General features: G+C 36.2%; 2 protein-coding genes across 4 annotated transcripts; one reads left to right on the plus strand and one right to left on the minus strand.

The window, feature by feature from the left end:
• Window positions 1-321: 321 nt before the first annotated feature.
• Window positions 322-13,582, plus strand: gdap1l1 (ganglioside induced differentiation associated protein 1-like 1). 2 transcript variants are annotated; one of them, XM_084098952.1, is made up of 6 exons: window positions 322-526; window positions 5,571-5,763; window positions 8,726-8,899; window positions 11,232-11,326; window positions 11,427-11,541; window positions 12,552-13,582. In XM_084098952.1, the coding sequence occupies exons 1-6, from the start codon at window positions 347-349 to the stop codon at window positions 12,893-12,895; spliced, it is 1,101 nt and encodes a 366-aa protein (XP_083955078.1). In that variant the 5' UTR covers window positions 322-346; the 3' UTR covers window positions 12,896-13,582. The 2 variants fall into 2 exon arrangements, with proteins under 2 accessions (XP_083955078.1, XP_083955079.1); XM_084098953.1 differs by lacking the exon at window positions 322-526 and adding an exon at window positions 3,284-3,415 and having other exon boundaries at window positions 12,552-13,043.
• Window positions 13,583-16,699: 3,117 nt separating this feature from the next.
• Window positions 16,700-18,931, minus strand: mfsd5 (major facilitator superfamily domain containing 5). Of its 2 annotated transcripts, none has more exons than XM_084099076.1 (3): window positions 18,771-18,931; window positions 18,519-18,593; window positions 16,700-18,431 (listed from the first exon to the last, which is right to left on the minus strand). In XM_084099076.1, exon 3 carries the CDS (start codon window positions 18,331-18,333, stop codon window positions 16,888-16,890), a length of 1,446 nt encoding a protein of 481 aa, XP_083955202.1. In that variant the 5' UTR covers window positions 18,334-18,431; window positions 18,519-18,593; window positions 18,771-18,931; the 3' UTR covers window positions 16,700-16,887. The 2 variants fall into 2 exon arrangements, with proteins under 2 accessions (XP_083955202.1, XP_083955201.1); XM_084099075.1 differs by having other exon boundaries at window positions 18,766-18,912.
• Between the last annotated feature and the right edge of the window lie 1,321 nt (window positions 18,932-20,252).

Genomic DNA, 20,252 nt, shown 5'->3' on the forward strand with positions numbered 1-20,252 from the left:
GTGTATTATTGTAATAATGTGTATATAATAATAATAATAATAAGCTGTAAGGGAAAATAACCAACATGAAAACAAATATGACATTTGTGCATTTTGAACTAGATCTCTGAAATGCTTATTTTGCATGAACCCTTCTATACATTTATCGCGGACAAACAGAATAAATGAGCAGGTCGAAAGTGCGGCTGCCGATGGTGTGGATGATAGGCTACCCCTGTTCGTGGTGCTGAAACCTCCAGGCGCTCGTCCTCCCTCTCTCTCTCTCTCTCCCTCTCTCTCTCTCCCTCTCTCTCTCTCCCTCTCCCTCTCTCTCTGCTCCTCTCTCACACGCACAGAATCCTCTGTCATGGCGTCTTCCAACAATGTTACTCCCACCAACTGTAGCTGGTGGCCCATATCAGCCATGGATGAAGATGGTAAAATCACAGACGGAGAGGAGAGTCAAGAGCCCACGATAGAACACAAGCCATACAACAAAGACCGGCTCGTTCTGTATCACTGGACTCAGTCCTTCAGCTCTCAAAAGGTAAGGAAAAACACAGCATGAAAATGGTGGGTGAACCTATACTATGCAGTGGGACCAGTATTGCCAGACAGATAATATTGCGCTTTCTCTGGGTGGACGCGTGTTTTATTGGCCTACCTGTCTGTTCCGTCCTGTGTGAAGACATTACGAAACCTCAGCAGAAGATGGAACATTTTGACTTGACTGGCTCTAAGTAAACCGCATCCCAATATCATCGATCAGTTTAATGCATATGTCTATCAGATTGATTTATGGGCAAACAAATAGCGGATTTTACTGTATATAACGGGCACAAAGCTATTGTTGAAGAGTTGCGTGTTGCTTTGCTCTGGAGGATGATGGAACTCTAAATTATTAATTAAAATGATGGAGCTTTGTGAAAAACAAACGGTGATTTCGTATTCTGCTGTCAATTGCTTCGTGCACATTTCAGTCAGGGTCTTATGTGTCCTTCATGAACGTGTATACAATGACTTTAACAATTAAAACTGGCACCAACTTTTAATGGGTTATTATAGGCATTTTTATTAACATATCAGCAACAAACAAAAAAAGAGTACATTTATCTTATTTTTAATTCTCTTTGGCCAGTGTTTTCATCTCCTTCCTGCTGTATTATATATTATAATTATGAAATGTTTACATATATGCACATTTTAATGTAATAAATATATATGACAAATATATATGTAATAAATATGAGACATGTATACAAACACACACTATAATATATATATATATATATATATATATATATAGCCTATATATATATGAAGAGTTAAGATGCAAAAGCCTCTAAGTGCCATCTGAAATTTTCATTTTTATAAAGCTTGTATATTTAAGTTAAGTAATTTCACTTAAATGACAATTAATAGGTAATTTGCATTGCCATTTAAGTGAAATTACTGAACTTAAATATACAAGCTTGATAAAAATGATCATTCTAGAAGAAAATTTCAGATGGCACTTAGAGGCTTTTGCATCTGAACTCTTCATATATATATATATATATTTAATACACACATACACACACAGGTGTATATATATATATATATATATATATATATATATATATATATATATATATATATATATATATATATGCACAATCTAATTCAAAATGATATAGTATTTTTTCAAATCAAATTGCGCATATATATTATTGCTTTAAATGTTTAGTCTATATATATTTATATGTATTCTATACATTTGTGCATATTTTAAATATCAATAAATACATAATTTAGAAATAAATACATTCATGTATATGTTACCGGCAAAGTGTGAAATCCCGGTATTGTATAGAATGCCTAGGCAATGTATAGACTTCCTGATGTTTTTTGCAAAAAATACATTACCTAATTCTATACATTACCTAGGCATTCTATAGAATGCCGGATTACACACTTTGCCGGTAACATATATATAAATATAAATAAATACAATATTCATTTCACACATTTACACAAACACACACTATTATATGGATATGAAATATGATAGAATGTTTTCCAATCAAACTGTGTGTGTGTGTACACTGTATATATACACTGATACACATATATATATATTAACTAGAAACATATATAGGCCTATATGTATGTATAAGCGTTAAGCTGTCTTTTGTCTTTCTAGTAAACACCTTGTAGTGTCATGACCTTGAGGCTATGAGGCTAAATGGCTAAATGTGACCGTCAACCCTTTTTTAAAGGCATTGCAAATTCCAACATATATTAAATGTTAAACGTAGCATGAGATGCCACAATGCAATTTCTTAAGACTTAAAGACATTCTTTGTCTGATAAATTGTTTATTCTAATAAGATTTTTATTTTAAAAAATCACTGGAAAAATGGAAAAGGCCCCATATTTGGTGGAATAACACACCAGGTGTGAGGCTTATTATTTGTTGTTCAAGAGATGCCTCTCTCCACAGTCAGCCTGCTGTTGCTGTTTGCATGATTTGAATGAATGTCACGTGTTACCTAAGCTAAACCTGACACCTGACAACAATATTAAATTGACCAAAATACTGGTGAGGCTCAGATCGCAAAGTGATTCATTTTGCTGATTACAGTAGTTACAGACACACATGGAAAGCTGAGCAAAAAATCAATAACCTGCCAAAATCCATCTCCTATTTACTTACCAGCAGACTGAGAAATACAGTTAAACATGGGAAAGCTTCACACCACTGAGTTTTTCTCTTGATGCCAATTACTTTTTGACTCCCTTTTTATAGAAATATTAATTGGAGAACATTTACTGGAGATGAGCCTCAAAACAGCCCTGTCATCTCAGAAAATAGATTGGTGCTGCTGACCTTCCAATATCACTGCCTTGTTGTGAGTTTGTTTTGTGATGAATGGCATTGAATCAATGTATCTTCTTGATGAAGCTGTAAAAAGGTTAAGCCGGGGCTGCTAACTTTTGAGTTCAGCTTGGAGTGAGTGATTCAAATCATGAGCTTGCGATTCTATTTCAATGTCGATTCAATACTCATTTGTATATACATGGATATAGTACATATACATTTTCCTCAAGGAAAAAAAATCTAATGTTATAAACTACACAGGGAAGCCTGTCAGCTGGCACATTATTATTAAAGGTTAATTAATAACTGATTTGTAGACAATTGCATATAAGGCTCTTTTTATAATAATAACATTATGATAATACATTGTAATGGTATTTGAGTAAAAATATAATGAATATGTAATAAGTGTACATTAAGTGTATATTTTTCTCGCTAACTAGGCTACAGTTTATGGTCAATGAATGGCTTTTCTGATGTAAATGTAACCTTACCTGACTCGTTGTTTACAATGTTTTATCCGTGGTGGTTGACGACACACTGATTGAGCGACTACATGAGACACGATACATTTCAGTAAGTTGTACTGGTTCTTTCAACATACCATCTGATGTTAATTCATGTTTATTTTGTACTGTAACTAGTAGTATTGAGGTAGATATCAGTGAAGATCGGGTCACCGCTTCGCTTGAACTGAGGCTCTACAGCGACATTAAGATTGCCAAAACGGTATTTATTGTTTGAATTTCATAATAAAATGTACAAAGTTTTAATGCTGAGACTTTCATATCGAACGTAACCCATTGACAGCGCATTGTCGCATGTTTTGGTGTGAGAACTAGCAAGATGGCGAGCTGTAGGCTAATGCTGGCTGAGCCTTTCCCAGTTGATTACTTTGTGTCTGTTAAAATTCAGACATCGCACAGTTGTTGTGAAGTGCTTTATCAGATGTGTCTATTGGCTTTTCAACACTTCCCAGTCCTCAGCACAGTCAAAGCTGAAAGCAACCTGGCATTGCTCAAGCTTCTGATTGATGCTTTTCACTCATCAGTCAGCGCAGCGCTCCTTGTTTTTCCTCGATCGATTAATCTGGTTTTGTAGAATGAGACAGGATTGTATCTTTAAAGGACAAATCCAGTGAAAAATGAACCTAGGGGTAATTAACACATGGTTACCGAGTCGATCGTTCCCTGCGATGCGTTTTCATGAAAATCGAATGTAAAGAGTTTTATCTTTAAAAACAGATTAGCTCATAACACTAGTATATGGGGCACAGAGTAAGTAAAAGTAAATCGCTAGTTAATACCACTAACAAGGCTCAAAATAGCCTCACACTAACACGGTAGCATAATGAGGGTCCCTACATGCAAACTGAAGCATTGAGAACTTTGTAAGTGTACAGACAGTTTAATAAGAAGATACTTTATAAAGACAGTACATTACGCGTTTACAGACAGGCGTCATCTTGGAAAACAGTCTCAACTAATCGAGTCACGAACGCCGTGCTAAGTGAGCTGGTCGATAGGAATTACACATAGTGAAATCTAACGTAGCACGGCGTTCGTGACTCGACTATGAAAACGCATCGCAGGGAACGATCGACTCGGTAACCATGTGTTAATTACCCCTAGGTTCATTTTTCACTGGATTTGTCCTTTAATGCTACTTAAACCGGATGCCTATTGTATACTAAGCAAGTAGCCTATATGTTCTCTTTAAATAACTATCTGAATCATATTGTGTTGTTTAGCTTAATGCCAGAATGTCAGGGCTCAGGATACAAAATCTCTGAACAGACAGCAAGGCTTTTTTCCCATATTCCCATGTTATGTTTTATTAATATAGTTTCTATATGCATAGTTGCTATAGTTACTGCAGTAGACCTTTAACGCTTAAAAGAAAAGGTTCTATATAGAATCTTAAAGGATTCTGTCAGGCGCTTTATATAATGAACCTTTTAGGGGTTCCCATCATAGGAACATTTTATGGATTTAGTTTGAATTAATTTTTCATTTTAATTCAATGTTATGAATTTAGCAGCTTGGAAACATACTTCATCACTTGAAAAATTAACATGAAAGTATTCTGCAATCGTTTAAGACATTTATCCTTGTTTAAAACCTTTTTGGCATATCTGGTTCTTTAAAATTGAGGGTTCTAGAAGGCCTTTGAAACTTTTTTCCAGTGTAGAGAGTCACTTTTTTATACAAACAGGCAGTTTAAAACTTGCATAGAGTAAAAAGTAAGATATCAATGTTTAGAGCCAAATAATAACAACAACAACAACAACAACAAATTTAGAATTACACAGTGATAAAAGCAATCTTATGTTTTATTAATCTAATTTCTTACAGCTGGCCAGCCAGACATTTAATTAAAACCTGAATGCCTTCCAAACTTGTTTTTAATGATTGTCAAATAGATACAACATTGAAAAAAACTACAGTGGAAAATCTCTCAACTGGTTTGCGTTGTACGTAACCGACATGAAGTGGGACCAAATGTCTCAGACCACTGGGAGAATGCTTTTATTTAATACAGTTGTCTTCATTTCAGATTTTTTATCAGCAAAGAATACTACTGAAAATGTAAAGCTGAACTGCAAAACAAAGAATTTTCTAGTATTTGATATTTAGTTTTAATGACAGCATTTTCTTTTTCAAAATTCTAAAACTCTCCGTCTTGAGGCAGCATGATGTCATGATGATGTCATGTGTGTGTTTTCTGGCAGGTGCGTCTGGTGATCAATGAGAAAGGGTTGCTGTGTGAAGAACGGGATGTCAGTATGCCTCTCACTGAGCACAAGGAGCCTTGGTTCATGAGGCTCAACCTAGGGGAGGAAGTGCCAGTTTTCATCCACGGAGACACTATCGTCAGTGACTACAACCAAATCATTGATTATATAGAGACCAACTTTGTCGGAGGTATGGCTGACAAACCACTTACTCATGACTGCAGAAAGATACCTTGCTTGTTACTGTTACGCTCTATGGCAGGGGTGTCCAATTCTGCTCTTGGAGGGCCACTGTCCTATACATTGTTTAGCTCCAACTTGCCTCAACACACCTGCCTGGAAGTTTCTGCCCAAGGTTGTGTACGAAATCGCATTTACCCTCATTCACCATTTCCTACATTAGTCCACTAAAGTCCACTTGTTGGAGTGAATGAAAACGAGTTAGCGAATTCGGATACCGAGTGCCTACCGTTTTGCATAGTTGTGTTTAATAATTAATAAACTGAAGCAGCTCCAGTAGTAATGATAAGATTTATTTTAAACTCTGTTGTGGAAACTAGCATGGATAAACTTTTATAAAAAATAATAATTATCAATTAAAAAGGAATGTATACCTGTATGATATTACGCCATAGCCACATTGGACCAGTGGTTTGGAAAATGGATGATTCATCTGTGGGCGCCATCTTCTGGCGAGACGCGGGATTCATTTAGCGCACGACCCTGACAGTGCATTATGGGTATTCTCTAGCGGTTGAGCATACATCTGTTGGATACTCGTTACTGCAGTGCATTGTGGGATTGAATGAGTGCACTTGATAATGTCCACTATAGTTTCAGACACCACTACAAATGGCTGTCCCCTTACATAGTGCTCTATTTAAGGGTAGAGAGGGCGATTTCGGACACAGCCCTAGTTAGCAAGAGCTTGATTAGCTGGTTCAGGTGTGTTTAATTGGGATTGGAGCTGAACTCTGCAGGACAGTGGCTCTTCAGGAGCAGGATTGGACACCCCTGCTCTATGGTATGCATTTTTCTTTTTTTACATATATATATATATATATATATATATATATATATATATATATATATATATATATATATTATATTTTTTGTTGACACAAATTAGTAAATAATAATAAAAAATAATAAAAAAATGCAAATAAACAAAATTACCAATAATATTACAGGTAAATTTTTTTACAGGCAGTAAACATTTCTTCTCTAACTAAATTCGTGTATTTTTTTATGATAATATATTTGTATATTTTTGGAGATTCTACAATCTCAAATTGTATTCATTATCATTTATTCCTTGAAAATTGCTGTTAAAAGCAGAGCCCATCCTCAGTGTTAGTCAAATATGCACTCTTCTTCTTGTTGCCATATGTGTGTAGAAAGTTAAAGATATGCCTAAGCAATGCAAGCACTAAATCACTATCAACTGTAGTGCACTACATTTTCTCTCACACACAGTTGCATGACTATGTGTCATTTTGAATGTCTTCACAGTTCGAGTGTGGGAGTGTTTTCAACACAAATGTATTACCATTTAATTAATGTCATAAATCTGTTACATGAAACTTGATTTTCATTTTGAACACTGACTATCTGACTAAAATTTGCACATTTGATCTTTGACCAAAAATATATTTTGAATCTTATAAAAAAAGAAAATTGTTTAAAAAACTAAATTCAAATTGAGTCTATATGTTAAATGTTTCAGGCTAAAGTAAATGCAAAAGTTTAATATTTAGTGCATTGCAGACACTCAAATAAAGCCTAATACTCTGAATGTATAAATATAGTACATAAATCATTTGCATGACATGTAAAAACCTGCTTAACATATTTACAGTATGATTCTCTTTTTCTTTTGTTGTGGATGGTGTTAATGAGTTTAACTGCTGTATTATTTATGCCAGGCCAGTAGTTGGCGATGTCATTTTGTAAAGAAACAATACGTGCCTATAGACTGAACGCGTAATATGCATGCGCATGACGTCACCGTTTTCACAAATTTGCGTTTTTATAGTTAACACAGAAACGATAACGGTATTGTTTTCAAAAATTGCACTTTGAAACTTGTTTTCATAAGTGTGTGTTTTCAGGTCCCAAATGAAGCCCCAAATGAACAGCCAAAACGCATTAAAAGTTTTCCGTTTGAAAATGGTGTCCTGTAAACAGCCCCTTAGTGACAATGCAGATTTTCATGTTGTTTGTCTTGGTGATATGGCATATTTCAGCTGTTTGTGTGCTAGAGAAACAGAGAGATATTTTGATATTGTTTTTATCGGATGAATTGATCTTCCACAGTGAGCTTGGAGAGCTGCAGGTCAGCATGCTGAAGGTGCAGAGCAGTGTAAAATGGGATACCCCTTTGTTTTTATTCTCTATCTGACTGACTTCTTCAGTCTAGAGATTGGTCACCAAGAGACAAAGATGTCTATAATATCTAAAAAAGCTTTCTGTTAACATTTTTCATTCATCTTAATATCAGTGGCTTGCAAAAAAAAAAAAAAGGGTATCTACCAAAAGGGGCAAGAACTTTGACCAGCCAAACTTTGATTTTGACTTTATATATATGTTTGTTTTTGTATGAGAGGTGAATCATTGACCAATTTGGAAAAGTGCACATGTTAACATGCACCCCCTTTTAAGAAAAAAAAGAAAAAAATGGCATATCCAAACTAAAATAGATGACAGTCCATCAAATTTCACAAAATTGACCTATGACAACTAAATTGACCTTGTTGCTGTTTAGAAACTAATTGCACCTAAAACCTTACGTCTTATCATGTTCTATTTCACATTTGAAGATGATATTTCTAAAACTCAGTGTTTTAGTAATTATTTTTTAAGACCATGCCATATGTTTTTATTTAGAGAAGACTCTAAAATGCTAACTGATGTTTATTCACAACTTCTAAGCATCCATCCGGTCTGATATCTTTATTTTCTTCACTGCAGGCAAAAGTGGCCCAAATCTGATATTTTTGCTCATATGTGCCTCAGAATTTCTCCATTCATGTTTTGTCTAACCCTGCACACATTCACACCTCTCTGGCCAGGATATATAGCCAGATCAGAATAGTCGTGGGTATATTAATGTATATTAAAATACTTTGTGTGTGTGTTCTTTGTTCTTTCAGACACAGTAGCCCAGCTGATTCCGGATGAAGGCACTCCGATGTATGAAAGGGTACAGCAGTACCGTGAGCTGCTGGATGGACTGCCCATGGATGCTTACACACATGGATGCATCCTGCATCCTGAACTCACAATTGACTCCATGATCCCAAAGTACGCCACCGCTGAAATACGTAGTAAGTGATGCTACAATTCAGTGCACCATTAATTCTAGAGATGCTGTACAAAAATGCAAAGAATGTATTTTATTTTGTGAAATATGTATACTCTTAAAAATAAAGGCATCTATGGCATCAATTTATTGACATCTATGGTTCCATAAAGGACCTTTAACATCCATCGATCCTTTCCATTGGACAAAAGTTTCTTCATAGGGGGAAAAGGTTCTTTGGAATTTTCAAATTAGATTTAAAATATTTATTTTGAATTTATTTAAAAACCTAATTCCGAATTCGGAAAGGCACGAACAATGAGTAACACACACTACGGAGCCCCTAAAAGGTCATACTTAGGCTTGCTACAGTAGTCAGTTACATTACAGTACATCAGATGTCACTTATCACACAAAGATAGAAAGGAGAGAGGACGCTGTCAGAGGATTTAATGTGCAGCAGATCCTGAGCGTCATTGAGAAATATCTTATCTTGTAAAATGTGTGGTCAGTACTGACGCTCCCTATACACAGAGTATGTGTGATCGCAAATTTGAAAAAGTCAAAGTAAACAGCGAGCGTTCATTCAAAAGCGATTTCAGAACATTGCATATTGATAGTGGCTCCCTGATGCCCACAAATTATATACAATAAAATTACACAACTGTATAATCCTGAGAGAACACAAAAGCACTGAAATATATTTTTTCCTCCCATCTCGTATTTTTTCCATCACCATGTCCCTTTAGAGGCTCCGTAGAATGCCTCCTTTCCTTTCCGAACACAGTATTCATCTTCGGGCACATCTCTAATTAAAATGTTCTGCACATTTACAAAAAAGAAACTTACTACGGACTATAAGTGACTTTGCAATATCATGTCAATTTATTCTACTAACCCTAACCCTAACACCTAACAGTTTACTACAGTCTGCTTATACTCTAATGAGAGTTAGTCGACATGCAGTTGCAAAGTTATTTATAGTTAGCAGAATGTCTAAAGTGGACCATTGAAATAAATTATTAACCAAACCCATTTTTGGAATCTTTATTTTTAAGTGTGTAGAAAGCAAATTCTGTTTCTTTGCGAAACCTGCTTAGTCTGGGAATTCTTTTATTTCTCAGATTTCACGTTTTGAAGCAAATTGCTGTCTCAAATGTTGACTGTAAAGTGACATCCTTTCACTAAAATGCTCTAATGCTCTGTTGCCCTGAGTTCATCGATATTAAATCCAGTGTAAACCCGCAATGCTCACCTATTACGTAATGTGCCAGTGTAATGTAAATCAAGCCAAGAGTTGGTCCAGCCAATCTACTGCAGCATAATAAATTGTTATGGAAACCCAGCATAATTGCAAATAAATCTCTTTTATGGTTTACAACTTGGAAGGAGTCTGTTTGATAGGTGTTCTTTATCACAGTCACTGCTTTGATTTTATGTGTAAAGTCTTATTAAATCCCTTAATTGCTTGTCAGGAACATTAAAACTTTGCAGAAAAATAGTGCCAGTTCACAGTGTGCCACACGACAGTTACAGTATTAACTATTGTACACATATCTCATCACGAAGGAATTCCTAAGGCTACAATATCTGGGGAACTTTACAGATTTCTGGGGTTTTATGATGTAAATACAGTGGTGTAGTCTAGTTTTTTGTAGTGAGTATACTGTAATATACCTATATATATTTTGGAAAAAAAATGGTGTTATTGTTTTGGCAAGTTTACTGTTTAAATTAAAACATGTATGAAAACTTGTGTGATATTCCCTTAAAATAACGTTTTAATAGATTTTATTATTATTATTATTATTATTATTAGTTGTAGTAGTAGTAGTAGTAGTAGTATAATTTTAAAATACATTTTACTGTGCAATTTCTTTCTAATTTCTTTGAGTTAGACCGAACTTTTATTTTGGTGGGTTGTAGACATTTGAGTTTCTGTGTGTTTTAATAAACTATTATTATTATTATTATTATTATTATTATTATTATTAGGCCTACTTGAAGTATACTCTACTGTGCAATAGTAATATATTTCTGTTATAATTTCTTCAAGTTATACCGAACTTTTATTTTGACAGGTTGTCGTAAAGACATTACAGTTTCTGTGTGTATATGAAACGAATGAATGACGATAGTTTTATCAAATGAAATGGTGAAATTCTCGTGAAGTAACTCATAGCAGTTCTGCGATGCGTCCTCACGCTTTTTTTAAGTGGGTATACGGAAATCCTTGGCCTTTTCTAGTGGGTATACGGCGTATACCTGCTTATCACGTAGACTACACCACTGTGTAAATATGTAACCAGATGAAAGCTCTCTTACTGACATAGACATTCTGCTCTGATTTCTCTCAGGACATTTGGCCAATGCAGCATCTGAACTGATGAAGTTGGACCATGAGGAACCCCAACTGACAGAGCCATACCTCTCCAAGCAGAAAAAGCTCATGGTAAGCTAGCAGTTTTACATGCATATCTTATGTGCAGTCATATCTTAATCTGAAAATGAAATAATAGCTTGTCATGATCTTAAATACTTACATTTGGTAGGCTAAGATCTTAGACCACGACAATGTGAACTACCTGAAAAAAATTATTGGAGAGTTGGCAATGGTGCTAGACCAAGTAGAGGCAGAGCTGGAGAAAAGAAAACTGGAATATCAAGGTATGTTTTTTGTTAACATTTTTTTTTTTTCTCTTAATTTCAACAAATAAAATAAATTTAAAATTAAATAATTAAAATTTATATTATTTTAAAGGGATACTTCACCGATTAGCATTAAGCTTTGTATCAGTAGAAACCCGGTAGTATTTTTGAATGACCGTGCTTCCCTCCCTCATGTCCCCCTGAGACCAGAGATTTCTGTACTGTGTGTCTGGAAAAAAAACTCTGATGACGCAAAAATCGTCATTTTGTGTCATCGGAGGCTTTTTTGGCCAGAGACGAGAGACTACAGCCAGTAGTAGGAGCTCGTTCCGCATGTTTTCAACCCGCCCATAGAGTCAACTAGTAGCCTAGATGTATCATTTCTTCCAATACTGCCCTCTGTAACCAGTAGGCGTGGCTTGGGAGTGGCCTCGTAGGGCAGCGAAGCAAGTGCATTCTGGGAGTTGCTGTCTTTCATCCACATGAGCCAAAAATACATTTTCTGGCTTTTCTCATTCTAGAAGGCACCAACTTCTAAAATAATTTCACATTTCTACTACATAAATGACCCAATTTAAATGCACATTCATCTTTCCAGCGGTGAAATATCCCTTTAAAAAACAGCATTATTAAAAAAATATATATATATAACCATAATAAAATAAAATCACCTTATTTAATAACCTTACTTTAATATTTTAACCATTACAATCATGTTTAAAAGTATTTTGTATTTTATTTTATTAAGACAAAAGAACATTAATAAAAATGAAATTAAAATATTTCAAAGGTTACTTTAATTAAAACAATGTTATTTTATTGGATTTTATTATTAAAAAATAAGTATTTTTAAACATGATCTTTATTTATTTTTCTTGATGTTATTCCTGTTTATCTCATGTAAATCACAAGAATTCACATTTGTCATTCTGTGTTCGTTTACATTAGAAACATTAGCTTTGAGAACTGCTGTTTTATGATCTTATTTTTTCAAGAACATCTACAAGTTGTCTTTCCTGTCTACACAGGTCAAAAATGTGAATTATGGCTTTGTGGACCTACTTTTACACTAGCTGATATTTATCTTGGAGCCACATTGCACAGGCTCAAGTTCTTGGGACTCTCAAGGAAATACTGGGAGGACGGGAGCCGGCCGAACCTGCAGTCGTTTTTTGAGCGGGTTCAGAAGCGCTACGCTTTCCGCAAGGTGTTGGGGGACATCCACACGACCCTGCTCTCGGCAGTTCTACCCAATGCATTCCGAATGGTAAAAAAGAAGCCGCCGTCCTTCTTTGGGGCGTCCTTCTTAATGGGCTCTCTCGGGGGGATGGGCTATTTTGCCTATTGGTTTTTAAAAAAGAAATACATGTAGTGAATGTGCTCTTGTAGTGTTTTGTGTCTGTGTATCTGTGCGATGGTTGAACTTTTCGGTAACTGTTTTACGAGAGCAGGAAAATCAAGACAATATACAGAGGTCAACACTATTACTTACTAGGGTGAATACTTAAATAAATATATAATGAGAACATTCCAAGACTAGGAATTATTCTTAACAGCACCTTCTCTGGTAATTGATGCCTTCATTTTTTTGTTTTTATGATTTAAATGTCAGAACACTACACATTCTGACATTTAGGACACCTGTATTTGATTATAAGGTATAGCACAATGGCCAAAGTGTATTATAAACTTAAATCCCAAAATAATGTTTGTTAAAGGTGCAGTAAGCAATTTCTGAGAAAGTCCCTGTCCCAAATGGCACACTTCATATGCACTTGCGGTCTTGTGGACTTACAATGGCCTCCGCGTGCGCGTCTCTGTTAAGTCCTCAAGACCGTAGGGTGTCCCATTTGTAATTTTAGGTTTCAGAAGGGTGCTCGCAAGCGCCGTCTTTTCGGCCGATATGCCCCCTCGATGCAAACATTTTCTTAGCCTGCAAGCTCCGCAGCAGACTTCAACTAGATGGTCAAAGCGGCATTACATCACAAAAGTGGACGGAGTGGAAGATCGCGAGGGCATAGGGTTCCATTTGGGACAGGGCCAAACACTAGGGCTGAGCAAAAAAAAAAAAAAGTACGTTTAATCATTTTTACAAATGTTCTCGATTCGATTCGATTCCACGAATCGATCTCTGTATATTTCCGCAAACACTTAACAATATTTGATTGATGTTAATCTTATAATCTTCTCCACTAGATTTCATCCTCTTATTTACCTTGCACGTTGTTACAGAGGGGACTCTGTCATTCATTCAGTGCTGAACATGGCGGATGCAGGTGCGTCTCTCTGCGTGAAAGATGTTCAGGACAGTTGAAGGAACTGTCAGTGTCCTGATCGGGCCAGTGCTGCATGGTCTCGAAAGTTTATGATTTTCACATTTTCAAGCCTTGCCAATTTAAGCAAAAGAGAACTCATGCACGCTGTGTGAGAAGTTTTGTGTGCGCACACACCCGAAGCGAACACAGGTGCACGTCTCAGACAGTGTGAAGAGTTCTCCCTGCACTTAAACGGTCAAATTCACACAAACTTGTATACACGAGTATACAAGTAAACATAGTCAGTTATGGCTTAAGTAAACAGTAGAGCTAGAACGCATGTGTATCATTATATTTTATCCCTGCATTAGTCTTAAAGTGACAGCAGTGTTCTTATGTCAGTCAAACTACAAAAGACAAAGAAATCACTCCCTGTTCTTCACTGAATAACGTTTTTGTAACTTTAATAAGGATGAACTTTTATTTAATTTGTACAGTGAAGATTATATGCAGTGTTATTTTTACATTTGATTTGAAATTTGTATTAAAAGTGTTTTAGCTGTGGTATCGAAATTGGAATCGAGAATTGTTCAATTTTACTGGTATCTAAAATTTTGGGTGTCATAACCTTATTTATTAAAATACAAGGATACATAGTCAAAAACAACAAAAACAATAACTATTTCATTTATATATTACTTTCTTAGTGGTGGGGTCAGTGAAAATGGAATCACTGAAGTCAGAGAATCGAATCGAGAATCGAATCAAGAATCGAATCAAATTGAGATATTGTGAATCGGAATCGAATCGATACCTAGCCCCTACCAAACAATGTTGATATTTGATATCAACCCAAACAAACAGACCCCTCCCTTCATTCATACATCATTAGGCTACTTTTGCCATTTTTTTGCGGCAAGCTTTATGTGTGCGTTTGAGTGCGAGGCATATACTCCGTCCCCCAGTGGCCTTTGAGTCTGTAAAAAAAAAGTCATCAGGCTGAAAAAAATAAAGTTTTATTAGGTCATATGTAATGTAATCTTAAAAGATTTCTTAAAAGTGGTATCGAAAAAAGTATCGTTCAGGAACCGGTATTGAAGTCAAGGTATCGGTATTGGTATCGATATCAAAAGATAATTTGGACAAAACCCAGCCCTACTCTTTCTGCAGTCTTTCTTCAAATCTCCCTCTCTCTCTTCCCTCCCCCATCATGAGTGTATACGCCCCCTACTGCTGATTGGCAACAGAAATTTTCCAGAAATAGCTTACTGCACCTTTAAAGTACCCTGAATTCTTAATTAAGCATCTTTTTTTTTTGTATTATCAGCCATTGATGGGTTTCCAAACACTTTGCACTTAAAAGACTCAAAATTATGAGACTATTCTGCAAAACTTGTCAGCATTCATTCACTTTTTAGTGCACATTTACATGTGAAAAACTGTTCATTAGCAGAATCCAACGCTGCGCAATTTTCAGTCCTAGCAAACATTTCACAGGCCTAAATCTTCAGAATATTACACATCTTACCAAGAATGCAAAAACAGAAAACACTAAAGAGAACAGAATGTTTTCCTCATACAAGACTGCCAATCTAAGCATTTTCTTTCCTATGTAATTTTTTTCATTTTAGTTTTTGTTATCACTAGCACAATTTCTCAAAAGTCTACTAAACCACAGCATGAGTAAAGTTTCTTTCTTGAAATGTTGGTGGTGTAGAAATGTGAATGTGAAGTGCCAGTTCTGAGTGTAAAAGATACTGGGACATTTGGTGTGAAAACAAACACACCATTATATTCAGTTACGAAACTAGGCTAATAATAAAAATCAAATGGTCATTTAAACTTGCATATCCATTTTTAAGCATGCAACTGTTTGATGCAATGGGTTTATAGCCAAAGACAATGACAGTTTTTTTTCTTTCTTTGTAAGTTTTCAGTAATGTTCAGAAAATAGGAGTTTGTGTACAATCTTCTTCTTAAGTCATCTTAATTTGACTTACCAAAAAACTGTGAGACCATTAAATGTTTGCCAGCAAACTCAAGAATATAACTGAATATTATATGAAGTTCTATATCACCTCACACACAAGCCATATACAACTGTGCAGATGTATTAATACTCTATTATTTCATTTTATGTACTGCTGTTAGTCATTTTCAATACTATAACTGTACAGTACGTCTGAGATTAATATCTCAACACCTCGAATCTCACATAGAAATACACTTATTATGGAATGTTGGATATAAACTGAGATAAGTGGTGATCCCTACGCTAAAACGGAATGACTGGAAGTTAAATTAATACATGAAAAATATATTGATATCTGTGGTCATTAGACTTCACAATAAATTATTTTATTTTGTAATTTTTATTTTTATATTTTTAAAATATGCATTTATTTACAGTGCTTTCTAAGATGTTTGTTCATGAGCCTTAATTTGTTCAGTTGCCATCGATTTCAATAAATGAAAATGCTTACCTTAACCTTTTCGTATGGTCTGTGTGCAGCACAAGCTAGATATAGAAATGATCTCATTTAGTACTAAAACAGCTGTTCAATAAATTAAACAAATGCCTATTTTTTTTTTTTTTTAATAAGAAATGCATTGGACTCTGCATAGTGTAAGAGCATAGTGTTATCAATGCCAAGGTTTGATGCATGAATTGCTAAAAAAAAATTATACCGTTACCTTGAATGCATTAATGCAATGTAAATCGCTTAAAAGAATCTGCCAAATGCATAATTGCAATGTAAATTTAAAATGAGTCTTTATTGCAAAATAACGTTTAATTGATTTGCTGATCATATTCAATATTCAAATGAAGTGTAAAATACCCAAACATATTTTAATTTAAATAATCTGGTATTGCTTTTCTGGATGGATTGCTTCTTCTTTTTTTAAAAGTACAAACATAATCAGATTTGAAGGTGTTTATTGGTACTATTGACATTGCAGTTAGAAGAAGAAAAATAAAGCCATGTTCTTTCTGATTAGTTTTACCCATAAATACATTTGTTTAACTAAAACAACATTCATAAAGAAAACAAAGCATACAAAAAAATAACCCCAGTCCTTATATTGAAATCCAGTGTCTTTCTACAACTCAGATTTCTCCCTCTAATTTGGTCCCCTCTAGTCTGAGGTCTGCATCATTCCTGCCCACAGTGAAAAGGCTGACGACAGCAAGCAGAGCGGCCAGCATCATCCCCGCACAGCCTGCAAACATGTGTCTGGTGCCACTGCCAGCCTCACCCGCACCGGCCCCCGACACCTCCCCGTGAAGAGCCAGTAGCCCCAGGCAAGCCAGGAGGTGAAGAGGCAAACGAAACCAAGCCAGCACGGCAGCTCTGCGTTCCATGGGAACCACACGGCCCTGGAGAAAACTTACCGCCGGGAAATAAAGCCCGCAGGCTAGTTCCAGCAGAAGGAAGGCGAGAAGAGATTCCCTCGGCCGGGGCTGGCCGGGCACAGTGGAGAACGTCAGCATGAAGAAGGAGAAGAAAGCTAGTAGAACGGCTAAGCAGAGCAGGTGACCGGGTTGGAGTCGATACGGGGCCGACGTGGCCAGTCGGAAAAGCGTGGAGCCGGCCAAGGTGGCCGCCATCAGACTGGAGAAAATGATTCCTAGCGGCGGGCCGTGTGGGTCGAGTACAGGAGTCCAAAGAAAAACAAATATATAGAGAACGCTTTCAAAAAGTGCCTGAACGCCACCCAAAAGCATAACGCGGCGGTCAGACAGCAAGCAGCGCAGGCCGTCCACACAGCCACGCCAGAAACGGGCCCGCGTTGACATTTGCAACTTGGGGGCGTTTAGAGGGTTGAGAAGGGGGGCGTTCTTGTCTCCGTGTGCGCCCTCCTGTGTGTCCTCCTGACCCCATTCGAACAGCACAAACCAGGCACAGGCGGCAAGGCTTGGGATCGCCAAAAGAAACGGAGCGACCGGCCCCAGCCCGAGCCATTCGGCAAACAAATTCGCCACCAGCCCGGCGCCAACAGCCAGTCCGTGATTACAATTTGCGACTTTACCGAAGGTAACAGGAATCCATTCTTTGGGAAAATCATGGACGTCAACGTGACCGTGCACATACCAGGCCTCAAAAGTGGTGGTTAGCAGAGAGGTGGACAGGCCTCCTAGAACACGTCCTAGTATGAGCACAAAATAGTCTTGTGACAGCTTGGTAAAGCAGCAGATAGAGTAGGCCAGGCAGAAGAGGAGACACGTCTGTCTTCGCCCAAGAAACTGTGGTAGCCAGCCGGCCACTGGGGCAAATAGCACGCAAGAAGCCAGACCGAATACATATAGGATAGCGATCTGAGACTCCAGGAAGTTGTAATGTCGATACAGTTTATAAAGGTAAGGTCCCTGCAGCCAGTCGGCCCAGAGGGCCAGGAGATACGCCTTCAGAAAGAGCTTCTGAAAACGCTGGAATGCCGGATTGGCGACAGCTGTCTGTGTGGCCTGGAATGAGGTGAGACGACGGGCTGCAATCTCTAAAGCCACGCACAGTCCTGCCAAAACTATAAATGCCAGGTATGCTGTCACAAACATGATGGACAAAAGTTTTCAGGTGACTGGAGAAATCCTAAATAATCCTAGATCATCATCATCCTCCTGCAGCTCTTGGTCCAGTGAAATCTATAGTTCATCTGAGGAAAGAGAAAAATGATGCAAGAAGTGCATTATATAGACTATAAATGTTAATAACAATGGTTTAGTACCAAAATAGTTCTTACCAAAAATGACATTCTTCAACATGTTCTGGATGAACCCAATGGAGAAATCATCATGTCAGACTGTCAGCTTGACTTCTGAAATAAGCCACATGGTTACTATCAATACATTATATATCTATATCTATATATCTATATATATATATATAGAGAGAGAGAGAGAGAGAGAGAGAGAGAGAGAGAGAGAGAGATATTCAACTTGACTTAAGCTTGAAACATCCATAAATGTTTGTTTAAAAGCCTTAAATACCTTACTCTTAACATTGTCCAAAAGAGTTTGCAAGGTCTTCGCTGATTTTAGGAGATAAAACACCTTTTCTATGCCATGATTTCAGATGATTTTACAGCATAAATGTCTGCAATATTTGCCTTTCTGCTCTACAATATCCGTGTGTGTTTCCGGGTTACTCAAACGTAATGACGCAAAACACACGAATGACGTCTTTGCGTAGCTTATAAATATTAATGACGTATTACGGCGTTCAACCCAGTGGGGCTCTCTGATTGGTTACAAAGCAGAAGTTAGCAACGATTAATTAACCAGAGCCGAATAAACGAATTCTTCTGTTGTTAAAGATTGACTGACAATATTAATTAGGGTATGTATCAGGACGCTCCATCAAGTTTACCAAGCAACGTTGGATTAAGCGTGAATGAAACGCAAATATGAGTATATTCATTTTCTTAAATTAAAATGCCTTTTCGCTACTGCGGGTGGCCACACGATGTCACTATAACACCGTTTACTATGTAAAGCAATGTCTTGAATAATTTCATGGATGATATCTCAATGGCTCTCAGATTAAAGAAGACAATACAATACCACTAAAATATGATAGCTTCTACAAAGAAGTTTTTAAAGCATAAGAATAAAAAAATAATAATAATCTGGCTGCATGCATGTGTTTTAACTGATTCTTTTAGAAATAGAGACTAAAATAGCCTATGATTTTCCAGTGTCCTGAATTAAAGTGGATTAACTAAATTTGACAACCAAAATGCAACTGACAGTTTCAGGCCAGTTTATTTCTGCATCACTCTGAAAAGCTCCTGACATAAAGTATACTGAGGAGAAACATGACAACCATTAATGGTTTGTCTACTTATTTATTTTTAGAAAGAATAAAGCATGCATTGATGCTGCAGTATGTTACAGCAGGCAAAGCTCACCGAGGCTGCATTTATTTGATCAAAAATATTGCAAAAATATAGTATATTATTGCAATTTAAAATAACTGTTTTCTATTTTAATATATTTTTTAAATACAATTTATTTCTGTGATGCAAAGCTGAATTTTCAGCATCATTACTCCACTCTTCAGTGTCACATGATCCTTCAGAAATCATTCTAATATGCTGATTTAGAGCTCAAGACACATTTCTTATTATTATCAGTGCTGAAAAAAGTTTTTGCTGCTTAATATTTTTTTGTGGATACTGTGATATAGACCTACTACCAGTTTGAGGCAAGTAAGATTTTGGGATGCATTAAAAAGTGACATTAAAGACATTTATAATGTTACAAAACATTTCTATTTTTTAATTAATGCTGTTCATTTAAAAAAAAAAAATGGTATAATGGTTTCCAAAAAAAATGTAAGCAGCAAAAACTATTTTCAACAATAACCATTTTGCACCAAAAAATGACTGTTTTTACTGTTTTACTGTATTTTTTAAAAACTAAATGTCACAGGTAGTATGTGTATAGTTTTTTTTTTTTTTTAAAACAGACAACAT

The sequence above is a fragment of the Abramis brama genome (assembly GCF_963993115.1).
Source record: "Abramis brama genome assembly, chromosome: 22".
Taxonomy (NCBI): Eukaryota; Metazoa; Chordata; class Actinopteri; order Cypriniformes; family Leuciscidae; genus Abramis; species Abramis brama.